An 18,207-nucleotide genomic window follows, 5' to 3' on the forward strand; every position below is an offset into this window, starting at 1 on the left:
TATTTATCTAACTTGCTGTCTTCCAAGTTATGCTTTCTTATATGGTTCATGGTATATTTTTATTGTCTGGATTTAGCCAGGGTCAAGCTGTAATGTATGTCCAAAAGGTGGTTGAAAAACAGCAGTAAAACATCATGAATGGAAAACAATTGGAAAAAAAAAAAAAAGCTGAATTTTGAGTCCTTTTAAGAGGGCTGTGTTTTTATTTGTATAAAGTTGCTAGTAAGAGCAAATTTGCAGACTAGGAAGTAGCACCACTCTGCTACATTAATACCTGATACTGACTTATTTAACATAGGGAGAGCTGCTAAATGCCACATTACTGCAAAATTTTTTAGTAATTAAGCCTCAAAATATTTGTTTTGGTTAGATTTTAGCCTATGTCTACCTTTTACTAGAATGGATATTTTCATTCATGCCAGTGGACAAGATCAAAAATAAAATTACTGACTTTGTCTCTTATCTTATACATCTGCAACACCAAATTGTTAGATGGTTCCTGAAATCTAGCTACAAGCTTGTAAACCGCTTTGAAATCCATGAATTTTTAAGAAATTAGATTACTCTAAGTGTTTTAGTAGATGGTAAAAATCGTGCAACTCATTTTTTTAATTTTTGGAACTCTTGAGAGGGCTTTTTTGCCTAGCATGAGACTGAGTTTTTTCTTCGGTTCTTGTAAACAAAATTAACTCCACAAACTGCATCCAAAACCACCAACAGTCTGTTACTTACAAATCCCAATGTTAAAGCTTATCACTATTTAATTTTATGAGTGCCCCAAATGTAGTTAAATCTCTACAGTGCACATAACCAAAACAATTGACAGATTTGTTTCTCTAAATGCTAGTGCTTTCTTCTAGCTGGTGCCAGTTTTTCCATTTGGACTGACAGAGATAAATCTGCAAACTATTCAGTACATATTGTAAAGTCTTCCTTCTTCCACTATCTTAGAACATTATTTTTTTACTGCTGCATAAGCAGTTAAACACCATCTGCTCTTAAGCATTGAAAACAATTTCTCAGGAACAATGCCCAGTGCATACTATTCAAGAGATTAAGCAAATACCATAAAAATCATTCCTGGAAACAACAATCTCCAATCTCACCAGAATGCTTCAGTGATAGCCTCAAAGAGCATGAAATAACTCAGCAGATTCATAATTACACCAGTAGCCTGCAGAAGAATTCATACCGTCACTACATCAGCTGTGCAGTGGTGTTCAATGGTATTGACTATAGGCCTACTTTTTACCCTAGAAAATACCAGAGTAGGTCAGGCTGTACTGTTACAGGCCTAATAGACATTTCAGTGCCTGCAGAATCTTGCAGTGCCTCTGCACTTGCAACCTTTTACTTCGTAGGAGTTTTCAGTAGGGAGTTTTTTGTCAGGGTTTGTCTTGCAGCAGCTCTGGCCCCATTTCATCTTTTTAGACAACCTTGAAGGAGTCAGTATGTCACTTCCAAAGCACAGAGAATTTTTCACATTACTTTTGAGAGTGGCATTTTTACCTCCTCTTTCCCCTTTCCTCCAGTCTTTGAGGTTTCACAATCTTCTGAGCAGTGCAGGAGAAACCACATACTAGTTTATGCTACAGATGCAATCATTTGTAGTGTGAGGAGAAACTACTCATGAATTTATTGTATTCTTGCATTCATATTCTGGTAACTCCCTGCCCTTTAAAAATGAAATGGTCAGTGAGTGAGACCTTCCTGAGCAGGGTGAGCAAGTAGACAGGTTTCTTCTTTTGACTTCCTTACTATTGGGCATTATGCCCTCCCTCTTTCCCTAACAAGGAGAAAAAGGAAATTCCACTGACTCTTAATTGTCAGGAATATGTAAGCAAATTAATGAAATCATTGGGGTGGTTAGTAGTTTCTTGCTGTTCATCATAAAATGGGATTATGCTATTAATGTATAACTGCAGAAGCCAAGCAAATTACCTCCCAAAATGACTCCAGTGCAGTACAGCAAGCAAGCTCCTAATTCTTTGTTAGCAGTGGTGGGCTGAGTTCATCCAAAAGGTTACAGGAATCAGCAGAAGGTGATTCTGGGGAAAGTGTTACACTGAGATCTTCACTGCCTTCAGACCAACCAATAAAATGGTGACTGGGGGCAAATAGTAGTAAATGTGACAGAAACTTGCTGTATCCAATGAGTAAGGTACTGGAAATCACATATGGAGTAGATGTCGTCAAGTGAAAAAGCATAGCTCCAAAATTCAAGATCCTGCAGAAATGCTAAATTAGATTGCAGAGAAGACCTAGATACATGTAGAGATAATTAAATCTGCTTATCATGGAAACATAACGCTGTGTCCTAGAACATTCTCTAACTTCTCTGTTCTCCTAGTGAAAACTACAATCAATATAGGTATTGACAGGCCTGAAACATGAAATCTCTGACATACGCATAGATCTTGCGTTTTGTAGTTCTGTGACAAGTCACATCAATGAGTCATTTTCCTCTGGATTCTTAAACCAAAGGACTTCAAGAAAGTACAGACAACTTTAATGTCAAATTTCTCCAGTAGAAACACCTGTATTTCCTACCAAAATAACAAATCATGAACAAGGTAGAGCTGAAACAGTTTATAGATGGTACTGTAAAAGTGTATTCCACTCAAAAGACCTCAATAAGGACATCAGCCCAGCTTCTGAGGGGAGGAACTTTTGAAGAAAAAGAAATGTCTGCAGAGGTAAAACAGAAAAGAATTTCATTTACATAAAATTGAGTATTGAATTACCTATAAGGGACAGATGATGAAGAATCTTTGTGTGGTTGAATGTATTATAGCAAAAGTATCTTCTGATCTGGAAGAGCAATTATTTTATTTTAACTTTTTAAAAAATATTCTATACCAGTATCTAATCACTAGCAGATTATATGCAGGTGGGTAATTAGAAAGTTTTGTATAAATGGGCAACATTTATAGTACAAAGCTCCTCAAATGTCGTGCAGTCTAAAATACCCCAAAAGATACGTAGTGTTCAGACAAAGATAGACTGTGTTAACTTTTCTGAAATATTCATTCTATTCTACAGGGAAATTGGTCTCTGAAAAGATTCAAAATGGACCGCCAAGGTGTGACGCAAGTATTGTCCCGCTTATCTTATATATCTGCTCTGGGAATGATGACTAGAATCTCCTCTCAGTTTGAAAAGACAAGAAAAGTGAGTGGTCCTCGATCTCTACAGCCCTCTCAGTGGGGGATGCTCTGCCCATCTGACACTCCTGAAGGAGAGGTAAAGAACTTGTATTTTGCTGTTAGTATTTCTCTATCTCCCAAGGGATGGAGGCACAGTTTGTGTTGAAGCAGATGATCTTCCATCAGAGGAAGAATTTTGCCGAGGAGGTTTCTGGAGAGATGAATTACCCTCAGCCTGATCTCATGACTCATTTGTGTTCTCACATCCCATCTAATTACATTCTCGCCCTCCTTACTGCATTGCCTTTTTTCTCCTACCTGAGTGGACTGGCTGAAAACTGTGCACAGAAATCACCTGAGAATGGTATGAGGCCTCCCATTTTTGCAGAAGAGCTACTTGCTCTCTTCTGATTAGGACTGAAAGAAAGGAGTCTTAAACTCTTATTCCTTTTTTCTATAATAAATGTACTGCTTTGATATTGCAGTGTCAATCTGCCCTTAGGTTTTTCTGGAAACATATATTAATATTACAGAAACCCCTTTAGCTCAAGGGGGAAAAAAAGGCCTTTAAATGTTTTATTTTAAGTAGATCATGCAACTATTTCAACCAAATGATTGATCCTGACAATCTTTTTTTTCCAGAAGGAAAGCCTTGTGGGAGCTCTGAACTTTTTGTCATCAATATGTAATCAAGATGAGCTAGTCTTATTAAGCAGCTGAAATAAAGTTGCATTGTATAGGATACTTGGATATTTTTGCATTTTAAAAATGTTAAAGTTCATTTTAGAACAAATGGAATGTCTGCCAAATGGACAAATAGATTGTTTTTGTATTTTCATTTAAAAGTCAATGAACAAAAATTCAGAGTTAAAATTACATTAAAATAATATAAAAATTTTTGGTATCTTGATTCATAACAATCAACTCTAATAGCTTATATTTTAATAGCATAACTTTTGTCTTAAATTTTATGGATAATTAATATTTTTAGTCATGTTTTATCCTGGAGAATTGTAAGCTAAGATTATGTATTGCAAATGTCCAAATTTTCTCATGCTGTTGAATTAATATCCTTGATTTTCTATCTAAATTATGCAATATTCTGTTTCTAAGTAACTGTTACACTGAAGAGAGAAATATAGGTTATAAATGTTTGGGTCATTTAAGAACTACAACTTCATCATCTATGCTTTTTACTAGTTTTTAAATGCTAAAAGATTACGTTTCAATGTGATTTAGAAAATTTCTTCCTTTCTTCCTAATTTTCAGTACAGTTGGTCTGTTTCATTTCTTTCACTTATGCTTTGACTTTTTTTTAAATGTTCCACTTAAGTACAGAATTTGGAAGAAAAAGATGTTGATAGTATTAGTACTTTTACTTTGGAATAACTGATGGATTATTATTATTATTATTTTATTTCAGGCTTGTGGTTTGGTTAAAAACCTTGCCCTCATGACTCACATTACTACAGACATGGAAGATGGCCCGATTATTAAATTAGCCAGCAATCTTGGAGTTGAAGATGTCAACTTGCTCTGTGGTGAAGAACTTTCATATCCAAATGTGTTCCTTGTTTTCCTTAATGGTATGGAGCTTTTTAGCAGTCTGACACCGGTTGGTTGCTGATTGTTGGATGGTTTTTGAAGACTAACTCTCAGTTTTTGGAGTGTGATCAAGTGCAGATGCAGTTTTCTACATGTAGATAACTTCAACAGTAAATATTTTGACAGAGTTAGACAGAGCAGACAGGCCAGATGATGGTATTTAGTTATCTGAAGCTGTGTCCTCAGAACTCTTGACCACAGATGTTTTTAGCTAGGAAATTGAAGTTTTTTAAAGTTTCAGTACTGTTTTTAAACACTTGCATGAATAGGTACAAAAATATGTAAGGACTGCAGAATAATCCACTACAGAATTTCTTTTTTTATTTTTTTTTCTGGCCACTAACCAAGTGATTTGCCCTTCAAAAGGTACTTTTTAAAGAGAATAATACTGCTAAACTTGTAATAACTTCAGTTTAAAATTTGAAAGTTGCTGTCACAGAACATACTTCATTTTACTGCAATCTTTATGTATTTTTATACCTATTCATGCAAGTGTGTTTAAAAACAGAAAGAAAATATTAATTGCCTTCAAAACTTAGCAATGCTGTTTTCTTTAAAAGCTACCTTTTAAAGGACAACTTGCTTTGTGAATGGTTAGAAAAAATTATACCTTGGAAAGCAGGCTGCCACCTCCTTTCGTATCTTTGTTTGTTAGATGGATATTCTGGCACATGTGCCTTGCATCTGCACACTCCTGTTCCTTTTACAACTGAACTTTAGCCTTGCTAAATCAACAGTTACTATGATATCAGATTTCAAAATACTGACATTTTAAAAACTACAACTGTGATTTTCAAAATGGCCTTTTGTTAACAGCATCCACTTCCAGGGAATAGTATTTAATGTCTTTCATTGTGAAGAAGTTCTCCGTTTACCTTCAAATTAAACAGTAGTTACTCTTCAGCCCTTCCTCTTCCCAGTAATAAAAAAGCAACACTTCAGCCAAAATGTATCCCTTGCTCTGATCCTCTGTAACAGTATGTTAAAGGTAAGGAGCAGTGAAACCATGCATTATTTCTGTTTGGTTTTATGGCCCAAAGGGGAGCACAGAGCGGATATATTGGACTCTCCCTTGACAAGCTCAGTCTGTGGTATGGAGCGAAGATCAGCTATGTTCCCAAATGTACATAATCTAGTACAAATGAAACAAAGCCATTTACTGTTTCAGTGTTTGCAATACTGAAAAACACCAGACTTGCTGATGGCTGTCTTGTGGCAGATCTGAACTTGTGACCTAAGAGGGCAAAAAATCTCCCAGGTACAAGTCCCTTAAGCTATAAAAGCCATTTGGATTGTCTTATAACCCCCCTAAACTATCAGGCTCCTTTTCTAAAGAGTTGTTTGTTTGTTTGTTTGTTTTAATATGACACAGTACTTGCTTTTATCTTATATTCTGACGTGACTTTATTTAGATGACTCTTTAAAAATTATTTCTACTCTGTTGTCTGTTCATCATGACTCAAAATACTTGAACAAGTGCTAAAGTGCCCTACTAAGGTAAAATTGTTTGAGCTGAATTCCTGAAGGAGAAATTCTGGTGCAACTGTGAGCGATGACCTCGATCAAAAATATCGGGGCTTTTTAAAATTTCTGACAAGCCAGTGTAACAGTCCCTTGGTCAGTGCTTGGAAGGCTTGGATCCATTCATAGTGCAGCTGAAATTCCAGGCTTCAGAAACATTGTTTGCTTGTACCCTACTTGATGAATAGGCATGGGAGCAGGAATGCATTTGAAGAGAGGTGAACGAAGCGCACCACTTTGTTTCAGAAGCTATGTGGAGTCAAACAGATAGATGATCTGTGAAGTTCTGACACTTTTTTTTTTAATGGTTATTGAGAGGAGGAAGAGGCAATTCTAATCTGAAATCCGCACAGATTTTGTGCTAACAGAATACTTTATCTTCCTTAGCAAGGCTGAAACTTCCCATGGGGGAAAAGGGAAATTTTATGACAACAGTGGTTATTTGCAAGAGGTAGGAAGTATTCCTTGCATACAAGACATAGCCAGAACTTGTAAGGAATTTTGGATATGCAAAACATGTATCATGAACTTACTCTCTTTCCGAATAGGTAACATCCTTGGTGTCATACGTGATCATCAGAAACTAGTCCACACGTTTCGGATAATGCGGCGAGCAGGTTATATCAATGAGTTCGTTTCCATCTCTACAAATCTTTCTGACAGATGTGTTTATATTTCCTCTGATGGAGGGAGATTGTGCAGGTAAACATCTCATCAGAACTTTCTCATCAAAATTGGTCCTTTATGCACTTAAAACACACAGGACTGAGGCTTTCACAAGTACAAACCTAAGCACATGATCTGTACTCAAATTCAGCAGGACTTGAGAATCTCTTTTCTCCTTAAATAACCCTTGTTCAAAGCTGACTGATCAGAGAAACATACCATGTAGTCAATCAACTTAAAAAAAAAAAAAAAAAAAAAAGCCCAAATAAATTTGTTTTATATTTAAAATGAAGTCAGAACAAAATGTTGCTTCCATCTTCTAAACAAAAGGGAAGAAAAATCAACCTGATATGCAATAATACCCCATGTCCTTAGAGGGTTTTCTTACTTCCTGTATAAAAATACCACAGTCCAGAAGCAAGAAACAAGCAGCTACTCACCTGATATCCCATCAGCTTTGATACTACATTGTAGGATCAGAAGCTACCCTTTGCCTTCAGGATAGGTCGTCTTTACTCCCGGTGCAATGTTTTCCCAGATGCATACCTGTTTGCTATAATAACAAGGAAGTATTCTTTGCTTCCCCTTTAATAGGCAGGGAATTTGACAAACCTGTAGGAAGGTCTCTGCCTCGAGATGCTTAAAGTCTATATTAGATGGAGAGTGTGCCTGAATAACAGTCATGTCACAGAGGAGAACAAGAAGGAGTTGGATGGCTAAAATAAGAAAGGGTGGAATATAATGATATTTTGAGGCAGAAGATTAGGTCGTACTATAGCAGAGGCTAGAGACTCCAGTCAGGTTATGGCTGCATTGTGTTAGGTTATTTAAAAGTAAAACATCTCCAGGCCCAAAAGTGAAACATCTCCAGGCCCAAATAATTTAGCCTAAAGGACAAGGCATAACAGATGAACAAAAAAGAGATTGGGAGAGACAGAAAGACTTAATAAATATATGCATATATATTTATATATAGAATTGACTAGTTGTGTGCATACTTTAGAGCAAATAATAGTCAAAACTAAAGTTGACATTCCATCTTATTCATTAATTGAAACTCCAAACAGAGCATACTGAATGCAGTTTGAGGCACTGTAAAGGTCCCAGAATCCTATATGTACAAATTGTCGGTTAATCATACCTGGTCAAGGTATCCAGAGATAGGAGCGAATTAAATGGCAGAGAAATTGTTTCTCCAGTCAGGGCTAATACCAGCCATTCTGCAGATTTGGAGATGCAGCAAAACTTCTGATGTGTGTTCCAACTTTTTAAAAAAAAAAAAAAAAAAAAAAAGAGTGAAATCATGTGGATTTCCAGGAGTTTACCAAGTTTGCTTTGTGACCTTCCCCCCACCCAGCAATTGTTCACATCCCCCTCTTAACCACTTTAAAGTGCTCATTAGTCTTCAAACAGTTATTTAGACTTCAGAGCAGACTCCACAAGTATCTTGTAGCTATTTGCTGCTCTTTATAAGAGCAACTTGTCCAAATAGCAACAGCCCTTGACGTTTCGTTCTCGCATGCCATCCTTTGTGTCAGTGTTTCCTTGCGGTAAGGAAGCCTTCAGAGATCCATGTGCTGTTGAAATTTATGGATTCATCTGATGCAACCCATAGTAAATGCCCTGTACTTTGTATCTATATCATGTAAGTAACCGCAAAACGCATTCGTGCATGCAGGCATTGGAGCACAACCGTTTGCTCAGCGTTGTATGAACCCCCTGCGATATCCATAGAACTTAATGCTATTCTTAGCTTTGTAGACTGAGAAGGCTTAAGTGTCTCAAAGTCATCAACAAAATGTGTAGGTGAAACTTAAAAAATGTTACTTTAAAGGGAATGATAGTTAAAGATTGAAAAAAAGGGCACTTCCTCAAAATTATAATCTTAGTGTTCTTTATAATCTTTTGGGTATGTTGTAGAAAATAAATCAGTTCAGGAAATCTGTGTGTCAAACCAAGATCTATATATTCCAGACTGATAGCTTTTATTGACTCTATTTATGTGGCCACATCAGTTAAAGATGGATAAATTGTAAAAGTGGATTATAAGCATTATATCATTAGGTGGTGTATGCAGTGTTCTTATCCTCAGTACAAATGAAGTTACCTGCCTGTGCATTTGCTGTGACAACTTTTTTTTTTTTTAATTGTAGACCCTATATAATAGTAAAGAAGCAAAAACCTGCAGTTACAAACAAGCATATGGAAGAACTGGCTCAAGGATACAGGTAAATAATTCGAGTAGATTGTATTCCTCTTCATGTTAGTCTGTAAATATTTTGTGGATCTACTTCAGTCAGTCCATTGTTTTGCAATGTCATTTAGCTATGAGGAGAAGTCTGCTCTCCTATGTAAATTAATAATCAATGTCAGAGGTTTTTTAAAATCAAGTGAAAAAGAGTTTAGTCTTTTTGGTTTTTAGTGCTATGAAATTTGGTGATTATATAGAATGAATATATATAGCACAGCCTCATCTTTCTACAAGTGACTAAGTTTGGAGGCCTGAGAAAATTTTATGCTTCTATTGACTGAACATCAAATGCTTTTTAGGAATATCAGTTTGACCACCCTAAACTAGACACATTCAGCATTAGTTTTGAGACTACTGGAAAATTTTGGTTTTGTATGTTTAAAACCCCCCCATACCTAGCATACAAAAGCATTTACATTTAGCTTTAACTACGTGTTGCAAAATCATCACAAAAAACTTATTAGATTACACTTGTACTTGCCTTCCTTTACAGTGATGATGTGTGCATATGGGGATATTTTACTTAGTTGTTCAAGTAAGTCGCACTGGTCAGTCTGACTGTGTGAGGGGGTGAATGGGCAAGGAGGGTCAATTTAAAAAAAGGGGGGGCAATTTTCTTTTTAAAGATGCAAAATCTACAGAGCTATCTACATTCCTCTAATATATGTATTACGCAGTTTTATTTTTTCAGAAATTTAAGAAAGGACCATAGTTTTAGTCTATTTTTTAATTTAACTATAGGAATTTTGAAGACTTTTTGCACGAAGGCCTTGTCGAATATTTGGATGTGAATGAAGAAAATGACTGCAACATTGCACTATATGAGCATACAATTAATAAGTAAGTGTGTGTTTAGACTAAACACTGGTATGGGAAAAATGTTCATAGGATGACTCTCAGAAATGCAAGCACATGAATAATGTCACTGTTTACACACATGCACCCCGCCCCCCCTTGCTAGCAGTTGAAACAACCTCAGATAAAAGGTAAAGAAAGAAATCTGTTTACACAGATCCTAAATTATCCATAGGATAGTTACAGAAGATGGTTTAGCTTTTGTTTTGTGGAAAATCTGTTCCTGCTCCTAACCCACAAAAATATGAAATGCTTGTGTATCCTCTGTTTCTCTGGAGGTGGGGGCCTTTTTTGTTCTTCTTGGCCAGTCATCAGGAGTAATTTTATACATTAAGAATACAGAAGGCAAATGGTTCCACCGGTTAAACGATGAGCTCTCTCTTTCCTTTGGCTCTAGAGGGATCCTAGACAACCAGCTGACACTAAATGTTTAAAGCATGTTGAAATGAGTCTTTCACTTTTACTCTCAATTGTATAATAGTCCCTGATAAAAATATCTGTATCATACTGTGTATTCTTAATCAGGAGTTAAATGCACTCTGGGTATGTAGTTTTCATTTAGAAAGATTTCAAGATTTTTGTGTTTTCCTGCCATTTAGGAAAACCTGGTGCTTTGTTCTGTTTTTCTGGCTTGTGACTGTGATCAAAGAGCCCACATTAAAGGAAGGATTCTTTTAAATGTTTAAGTCCTCCAGTCTCCTCACTGTTTTTTTTAATGTTGCTCTGACAAAATCTTACGAACTGAAGGTTGCATGTAATATGTCAGAAGTTACCTCCATGAAGTGTTTGATCAGTAGATTTATGCAGAAAATGCATTTTATAGAAGTGATGTCCTCGTCAAGTACTTATGGAAGCTAATAGAAATACAGCATTGATTTCACTGGTGTTGGATGAGGTTCTTAGTGTCTTTAACCTTTGCCAGGTGAAATGCATTCACTCTGCTAGTGAAATTGCATTCCTCCTGCCCAGGCCTTTGAAGACGTTATCACTTTAAGTAATTACTCTTGCATGCTCTTGGCTGGCTTCCTGTATACATCAGCAAAGAGGAGCATACACAGTTACTGTCACTTGTGCCAAGTCAAATAACCTCCACAAAGCATCACAGCTGAAAAATTTAAGTTGTAGGACACCTGACTTGGTGAGGAAGATTAATGGGAGTGGATCATGTGAAATCACTGTTCACTCAAAAATAAAAAGGGGAGGCAGTGGACCTCCAATGGACCAGTGGGAGGAAATAACACCAAGATAACTGCCAAAAGTTTAGGAGATTACTGTATTGTCCATAAACTTGTTTGAGTTTAACTTAAATACTTGTAGTTGATAGGGCCATAACTATCTAAATTTGCACCTTATGAGCATATTGCTCTTTCTGTTTAGTAATAATATTCCCTACCTTTTGGTGTTGGTTTGTGTATCCCCTTCCCTGCTTCCACCTTCCCCCAGCTGATCATCTTGTGTTTTGAAAAATGCAACCATGTTGGTACAACTTGTTGTATTTATACAACTGATAAGATCCACTAGTGTGAGGTAACATTCCTGCTATTGTAATGTAGGCTGCTTTTAGCTGCAGTAACCTCTCTTTACCTTTCCAATCCAATTAGTGGTTTTCTTTGGAGTATTTGACTCTTTTTAATGTGTTCAATTTCTTCCTCATCCATTTGTAACTCTTTTTTTCAAACTCATGGGGTCACCTGCCTTTCTAGAGTCCATTTCCAGCAGTGGTATTTTGACTTGCAGAAATTGGACTGCTCTGTAAACTTTGATAGTCTCTCATTAGCACTGTGGAATACATCGTTAGATATTAGGATTTGCTTATTTTACATCTTCCTCAAGTAGGATTGACTTCAATGGAAAAATATTTGTGCTGGATTTTATCCAATCTGAAAATGTGTATGTAACTGCATACGCTCGTGCCTTCTGAAGAAATTCTTAACTTCACTGCCAGTATATTCTTAAGGCAGCATCTTTTTTTTATTATTTGATAACAGTGTCAGTAGTTCTGTGAAGTTCTGCAGAATGGGACAGGTGTCCGTGCTCTAAGTTTACTAATGTCCCTTGAGACCAGTTTGGAATTGCTTGACTGCAACTGGGATTCAGCCACTCTTATTTTCTTAGGACAGATCTCAGTTGAGCATAGCTGCTTTTTTTCAAGTGGAGAAAAATAGTGGCTGCCCTCTGGCCAGCGGGGGATTTTTAGGTTGCTTAGATTTATATAAGCACATTCGTGACTTATAAAGAAGTCTGGGACAGCTAGCTAGTTTCACTAGGCTTGCTCCTCAGGGTTTTATTTTCCAGTACATATATAGTTTATGATAAGTTCCTGCTGGTCCCTGTCTTCTTTAGCCTGCATGTACTTAAGCGTAAACCCTCAGCCTTTTAGAGACTGTGATGCTTTGCCATCTTTTGAGTGTAGTCATAATAAAGATTTTTTTCCAGTCTTTTTATTTTGCAAGGTCTTAAAGTTTAGTAATCAAATTAATTTCTTTAATTCAAAAGAATTTCAAGAAATTTGCAACTAGTTGAGTATTGAACATTGAAGATGGGTTTTTCAAAGAGCGCAGTGGGTTTAGGTATGTGGGAAAAGCAATGTGTGCCTAAACCCATGCTCTGTTTAATAACTCCAGAACGTCATAAAAGATATGCTTTGGGTGGGTTTAGTTTTAAATTATCTTTACTTCAAAGTTCCCCATTTTCTAATTACCTATCTTGAATTAAAAAGCAGACTTGCTCCAGCCTAGCTGCGTTGTACACTCTGTCCTTAGTTATCCCTGCATCCCAGTGCATGTTATGTTCTAGTTATCTCTACTGAGCATGGACTTTTTCCTCTGAAGCTAATGCCAGGTAGAAGAGATTTTGTATTGTCATCTCTCAGTCTTTACTCCTTTTCCATGTCTTTTTATTTCTCATCAGCACCACCTTGTAACAACATAATCACTTTCAAAATGCTTACAGAACTTTGCAAGTAGTGTTTTACTATGCCATATCAGCCATGGCACTTGATGTGGTTTGAACACAGATGTTTTCTCTCTAACTAACGTTATATAACTGACCTTGAAAAATTAACACCCCCCCCCTTTTTTTTTTCAATACCTGAATCTGTCTTGCTTCTCCTTCTCCTACCTCCCCTGCAAGTTCCTAGATTTCCCAGATAGGTAACTTAATGCAGAGGACTCTCCTTACATGAGAAGACATTCCTTAAGGAGATTTTTACTGTGACTTACTGTATAAACTGATGTTTTATTATCTTCCCAAGTCACCTCAAGTTGTTACCTAAAGGCTTTTTCTCCCTGATGGGACTTTTTGTACTTGTTCTGTGCCTTCTGCATTTCTTTTCTTATGGAACCAATAAAGCCAAAATGAAGTTGATTAAAGAGCGTAGTAAACCCACATTCTGAGGTCTTACTGACTGACGACTTCCTGAACAGGGGTAAATTAGATTGATACTACTAAAGTAAATGAAAGATAGTTCACAAGTTTGTTGTAATTGATGCTCTTTCTTTTAAGAGATACAACACATTTGGAGATTGAGCCTTTCACGCTTCTTGGTGTCTGTGCTGGGCTGATTCCGTATCCTCACCACAACCAGTCCCCAAGAAACACTTATCAGTGTGCCATGGGGAAACAAGCAATGGGTAAGACTTTTTTTGATTCCTATTTGGCGTGTTACCTAGTTTTTGAAGCTACACAGAGAAAGTGACAAAGCGGAGAACTTCTTTCTTTCCTAATTCACGTAAAAACTTTACTAGAAGAGTAAAAGAGCATACTTCAGCTTAGGGAAAGTAAGGAGAAATTACCTCTAAAAATCAAAGAAGGAATAAAAAAGGAAAAAATGCTAGTCAGTTTTGCAAAATGGAGGCCACATCTGTGGGTCTTACTACTTCAAAAGAAAATTTGGAGAAACTGGGGCGCTGTTGTTTTTTTTGTTAGGTTTTTTTTCTGGGGTAATTGTCATGACTTTCAAGTTTTCAGCATAGCTGGAGGATTGGCAGAGTGTGGGTTGTTTTTTTTTCCTTTTTTTTCTTTTTATACTGCTATGTGCTGTGGGTTTCCAAACAAAAGGAGTAAAAAAGTGTTCTCACAGAGAGACAGAGAGTGCAGAGAGAAGAGACTTTCCCTGAATAATTGAGTAGTTGTCCTAAAAGAAAAAAAAAAAGGTTATATTGACATTATGGAATGGAGGAATCAAAATGTGAAAGAGTGCTTAGTTACTCGACCACTTCCCCAATCAGTAGTTTAGATTTTAGGCTTTTTGTTGTTGTTTTGGATGAAGAGGGCAATTAATGGCCTCTCAGCAAATGACTGAAACAAAGTTAATTTCCTGATCACTTAATAATTCTTGTTTCACAGTGTGGTAGATGGTCATTAAAAAAGAACTTCAGCCGTCTTATAAATTTGTTGTGGTAGGTAATTACCACAAGATAAGTTCTAATCCTTCCTTTAATACGTAGCTGAACTAGCATTAGCGTTTTCTGTTAGTACCGAAGCCACTGAGTCATGTGGTCTGTGATCAAGCCAGAGTGAGTCCCACCAAGAACCTGACCAGCAGTACATCAATTTAGACAGCTGTATTCAGACTCGTGCTGTACACGCCAGTTTTGTGTCTCATATTGATGGCTCGCTCGCAAGTTGAGAGCTACAGTAGAAGAACTCTGCGTCATGAAAAAAACTACCACTTCTGCTGGGCTTACTAAACTGCTCATTTTGTGCTGTGTCCCCGAAACTGAAACAGTGCACCTTTTGTGAGGCTTCTCCAGCAGAATTAATAGCGGGATAACTGCCTTGTGCTGGATTGTCGTGTTCAGCGCATCAAAATAGCAGAGAACAGCAACAGATGCATTTCCCTCCTTAAAAAAAAAAAAGAAGAAAAAAAAGAAAAGAAAGAGGGGGATGCAATCTTTTTCCTTACAGTTCTCCCCCATGCCATTATCTTTCCCCCACCCTTGAGTCCCTATTTTATGACTATTAGTCTCAGAGCGTTTGGTTAGTTACCACACACAGTTAAGCAGGATCAGTGTGTACAGAAAGCCAATTCAGTATCTGTGGAGTTCTTTTGTAGTTTTCTGTGTGAAGGTTTTTTTCCCGTTTTGTTTTGAGTGTCATTTGCAATTCATTGTCTGTGTTTTCTGAGGTTGGTGTATTCAGCTGCTTTGACCCTAGGTCTTGCACATTTAGCTCCTTGGATACAATCCTCTGACGTTCCTGCTGACGCTAGGAGCACAAAAGCCATTGAATATCTTGGGCAATAAAAAAAGCCTTTGTTTCGGTTTGTTATGACAAAACACCTGACTCAAAGAATAAGCAGCTAGATAAAAGTACATTTTAAAAGTTGGCACATGACCTGGGCTATATTTTGCTGTGCCTGAAGTATCTACAAACACCTGAACCTGCTATTACTAACTGTTTAAAAAAAAAAAAAAGCGCAAGCCCCAAGTGGCAATATGTAGAAGCAGAAGGATTTTTTTCTGTACAGCTGCTGATCGAATGAGACCTAAAGGATATTTCGGAAACAGATTGAACCTACTTTTTTTCTGTCGGTATGTACGAAGAGATGCAGAGTAGCGCTTCAGACCCCAAGTCCTTTTTTTTATGTGACCATCCACCCTTCTCCCTTTCTTTGTCCGTCCCCGGATTGCAGACTGGCTCCTGGGTCTATGTGGCCATGTGGAAGGGCTCATGTCCAAGTCCACTGTGTCACTCCCTAGGCTGTCAAACCCTGGGGCCGTGGAGAGAGCCCAGGGGCTCCTGCTCAGAAAGGAGGGCCTTGTGCTGCTCAACACTGACCCCCTCTGACCACTTCAAGGAGCTGTGCTAATAGCTTTGGAGGGTCTTTATTCTCTTTTTCAGAAACATCAATCGTAGGGAAAGATGTGAAGGCACAGGTAAATGAAGGGCAGTGACTAATGCTTGCAATGGGATCTATAATCCAGTATCACTGACAGGTGTTAAGTATTAAAATATGAATACTTCTTCAGGGTAGTATATTTAAATGCACTGAAAAATATCTCCCGTTCATGGGCTGGGTGAATCATCTCGCTGCAGGACTAGGGCTGTGCTCAGTAAGCAAACTGGATTTCAGTGAAGGGATGCGAGCCCACATTGTTTTGGCACAGGAAGACTTACCTTATATTGCAGGCTGTAGTGTGAGACTGAGAGAACATTAAGATTAGGTAGCAAATACACCTGCAACTGCAAGGTCCTGTGCTGAAGGCTGACTTTTCGGTGCAAAGGTAATGGTAGAAGCTTAGTATCTGAGAAATGCTCAAGATTAAAATACAAGAAGCTCTACTGTTTGCATTCTGTATGTTGCTAAAATAATGTTTAAAAGGATCAAAGGCTCCTAAAATAGAGAAATAATTTTAGGTGGGACTTTGCCATTGCAGTAATGAATAGAAAATAGTCAATTTACATACTGTACTTCTGTGACTATGAAGAATTGTATAAAAGCCTAACGTAGGAGATGGAAGCACACACATTTTCCTGCCAGTAATCCATCATATTGTGTATGCACATGCGCATCTGTGAAAACGGCTGTGTGGGTACACAAAGCAAGCTGTACGCTCTCACAGCCCAACTGTGCACTGCAGCTCCTACACAAATATCAGAATGCAAGTCACAGGAAGGAAAGGAGGTTTAGGGTGTTAACTGTTACTACTTTAACCTGTGGAAGAGGAGAAAGGGAAGGTGGGGGGGGTGCAGAGATGAGGGAGAGCTTAGTGGCAGATGTCTAAATTGAAGCAAGTTCTTTAATAGTTTTAAAAAAAAAAACACTCTTACTGTAACACATACATCTTCATTGCTCTGTGAAATAGCAAAGCCCTTGATGCACTATTTTGCCTTGTGATATAACTAGTTGAATGTCTTAAAATTGTGTTGAGAAGACAAATGTGCCTCAAGGACCCAGAGCGCTGGGGGCTGCTGATTTTTGACAGTTGTGAAAGGCTTGCCAGTGGGCTGAGAGCTAAAGTACTCCCCAATTTTTTACAGCTAGCCTATTGGCAGGGAACCTAAACAAACGTCAAGGCAAAACCGGTTATTACTGGTCTTCACAGCTGGACCTGGGTGCTTTGTGGCCAGGGCTCAGTTCTGCCACTAGCCTTTGAGGAACAGCGTTTGTGCTCCACGGCACACTCGCTTTTTGCCAGCTCTTCTCTCCCCAGTAGCGGGCACAGAAGGGCTGAGACAGAAATGAGCTGGACTTTTGCGATCTTCTCCTAGTTTTACCATAATCTTTTTAACTGACTTCTTAATCTTTCTACAGTGAGAAGAGTATTTCAAATACTGAGTGTCCAGATCAGTTAAGACTTTTAAAATGAAACTCCCTATGAGCTGAGCTGTAGCCTCTCTGCAAGGTTCAGTGCAGCCTTTAAAATGATGCCCCTTCCTCTGTTGGTTCGTGCTCGTACAAAAGGACAGAATAGTAGAAAATCCATGGTGAAATCAAGGGAAATAGAGAAGTACAGCAATTCTTCTCTTGGCATATGCAGTAATAGTCCTTTTGGCTCATATCTAACATTGATTAATTTCTGTATCCTTGTTAATTTTGATTGTACAATTTAATTTTGCTCTAAGTAATACCCCAGGGAATTGGATAAATGCTTTTTCTCTCTGGCTGTTTGTTCTGGCGAGTTCTGGAAACTTGTCTTATCAGAATAACAAAAATATCCCATTTATGCTAAATATCAGTATATGCTATTTTTATAGTGATTATTTCACACTGAACATTGATCAAGTGACACTTAAACGGAAAAAAAAAAACTTTCTGGGAAATGAAAAAAGGAAAGAATGCACACATGTATTCACAATATACTAAGCACTGAGAAAAGCAAGAAAATGATCTTTGTTGTATCCAGCTCAGTCTTGTGTGTTTTGCTTTAAACAGGGCTAATTACCTATGAGAAAAATTGGTTCTTGCCGTTGGCGTAATTATAAACGTGGGCCATTGTGAACAGGGTTTGTTATGGTGAAGTTTAATTATACTTTACTTTTGCTTGGCTGTTTGGCTGAAGCAAACAAGGGCTCCGTTCTTTCAGAGAGAAAACAGAAATAAAGCTAGTGGCTTCCTTCATTTCAACCCACACAGAGGTCTTGTCTCAACACATGAGTCCTCAGAAGGAGTTCTGTGTTTTAAATAAGCAGATTGTGGTTTAAGATTGTGGCTTGTTA

The 18,207-nt window shown here is 37.6% G+C and overlaps 1 protein-coding gene across 12 annotated transcripts in view; it reads left to right on the forward strand.

The window, feature by feature from the left end:
* POLR3B (RNA polymerase III subunit B) overlaps positions 1-18,207 on the forward strand; it is an 86,395-nt gene that overhangs the window by 31,888 nt on the left and 36,300 nt on the right. For all 12 annotated transcript variants that reach the window (XR_003252047.1, XR_003252046.1, XR_003252048.1 and 9 more), the window contains 6 exons: positions 3,043-3,243; positions 4,570-4,732; positions 6,821-6,974; positions 9,092-9,166; positions 9,931-10,029; positions 13,549-13,676. Coding sequence is in view for 9 of the 12 variants with exons in the window: in XM_026056778.1 (XP_025912563.1) it covers positions 3,043-3,243; positions 4,570-4,732; positions 6,821-6,974; positions 9,092-9,166; positions 9,931-10,029; positions 13,549-13,676 (820 nt within the window). In the remaining 3 variants the exon portion in view is untranslated. The remainder of the gene's footprint in view (positions 1-3,042; positions 3,244-4,569; positions 4,733-6,820; positions 6,975-9,091; positions 9,167-9,930; positions 10,030-13,548; positions 13,677-18,207) is intronic.

The sequence above is a fragment of the Apteryx rowi genome, unplaced genomic scaffold (assembly GCF_003343035.1).
Source record: "Apteryx rowi isolate R43461 unplaced genomic scaffold, aptRow1 scaffold_133, whole genome shotgun sequence".
NCBI classification, from domain to species: Eukaryota; Metazoa; Chordata; class Aves; order Apterygiformes; family Apterygidae; genus Apteryx; species Apteryx rowi.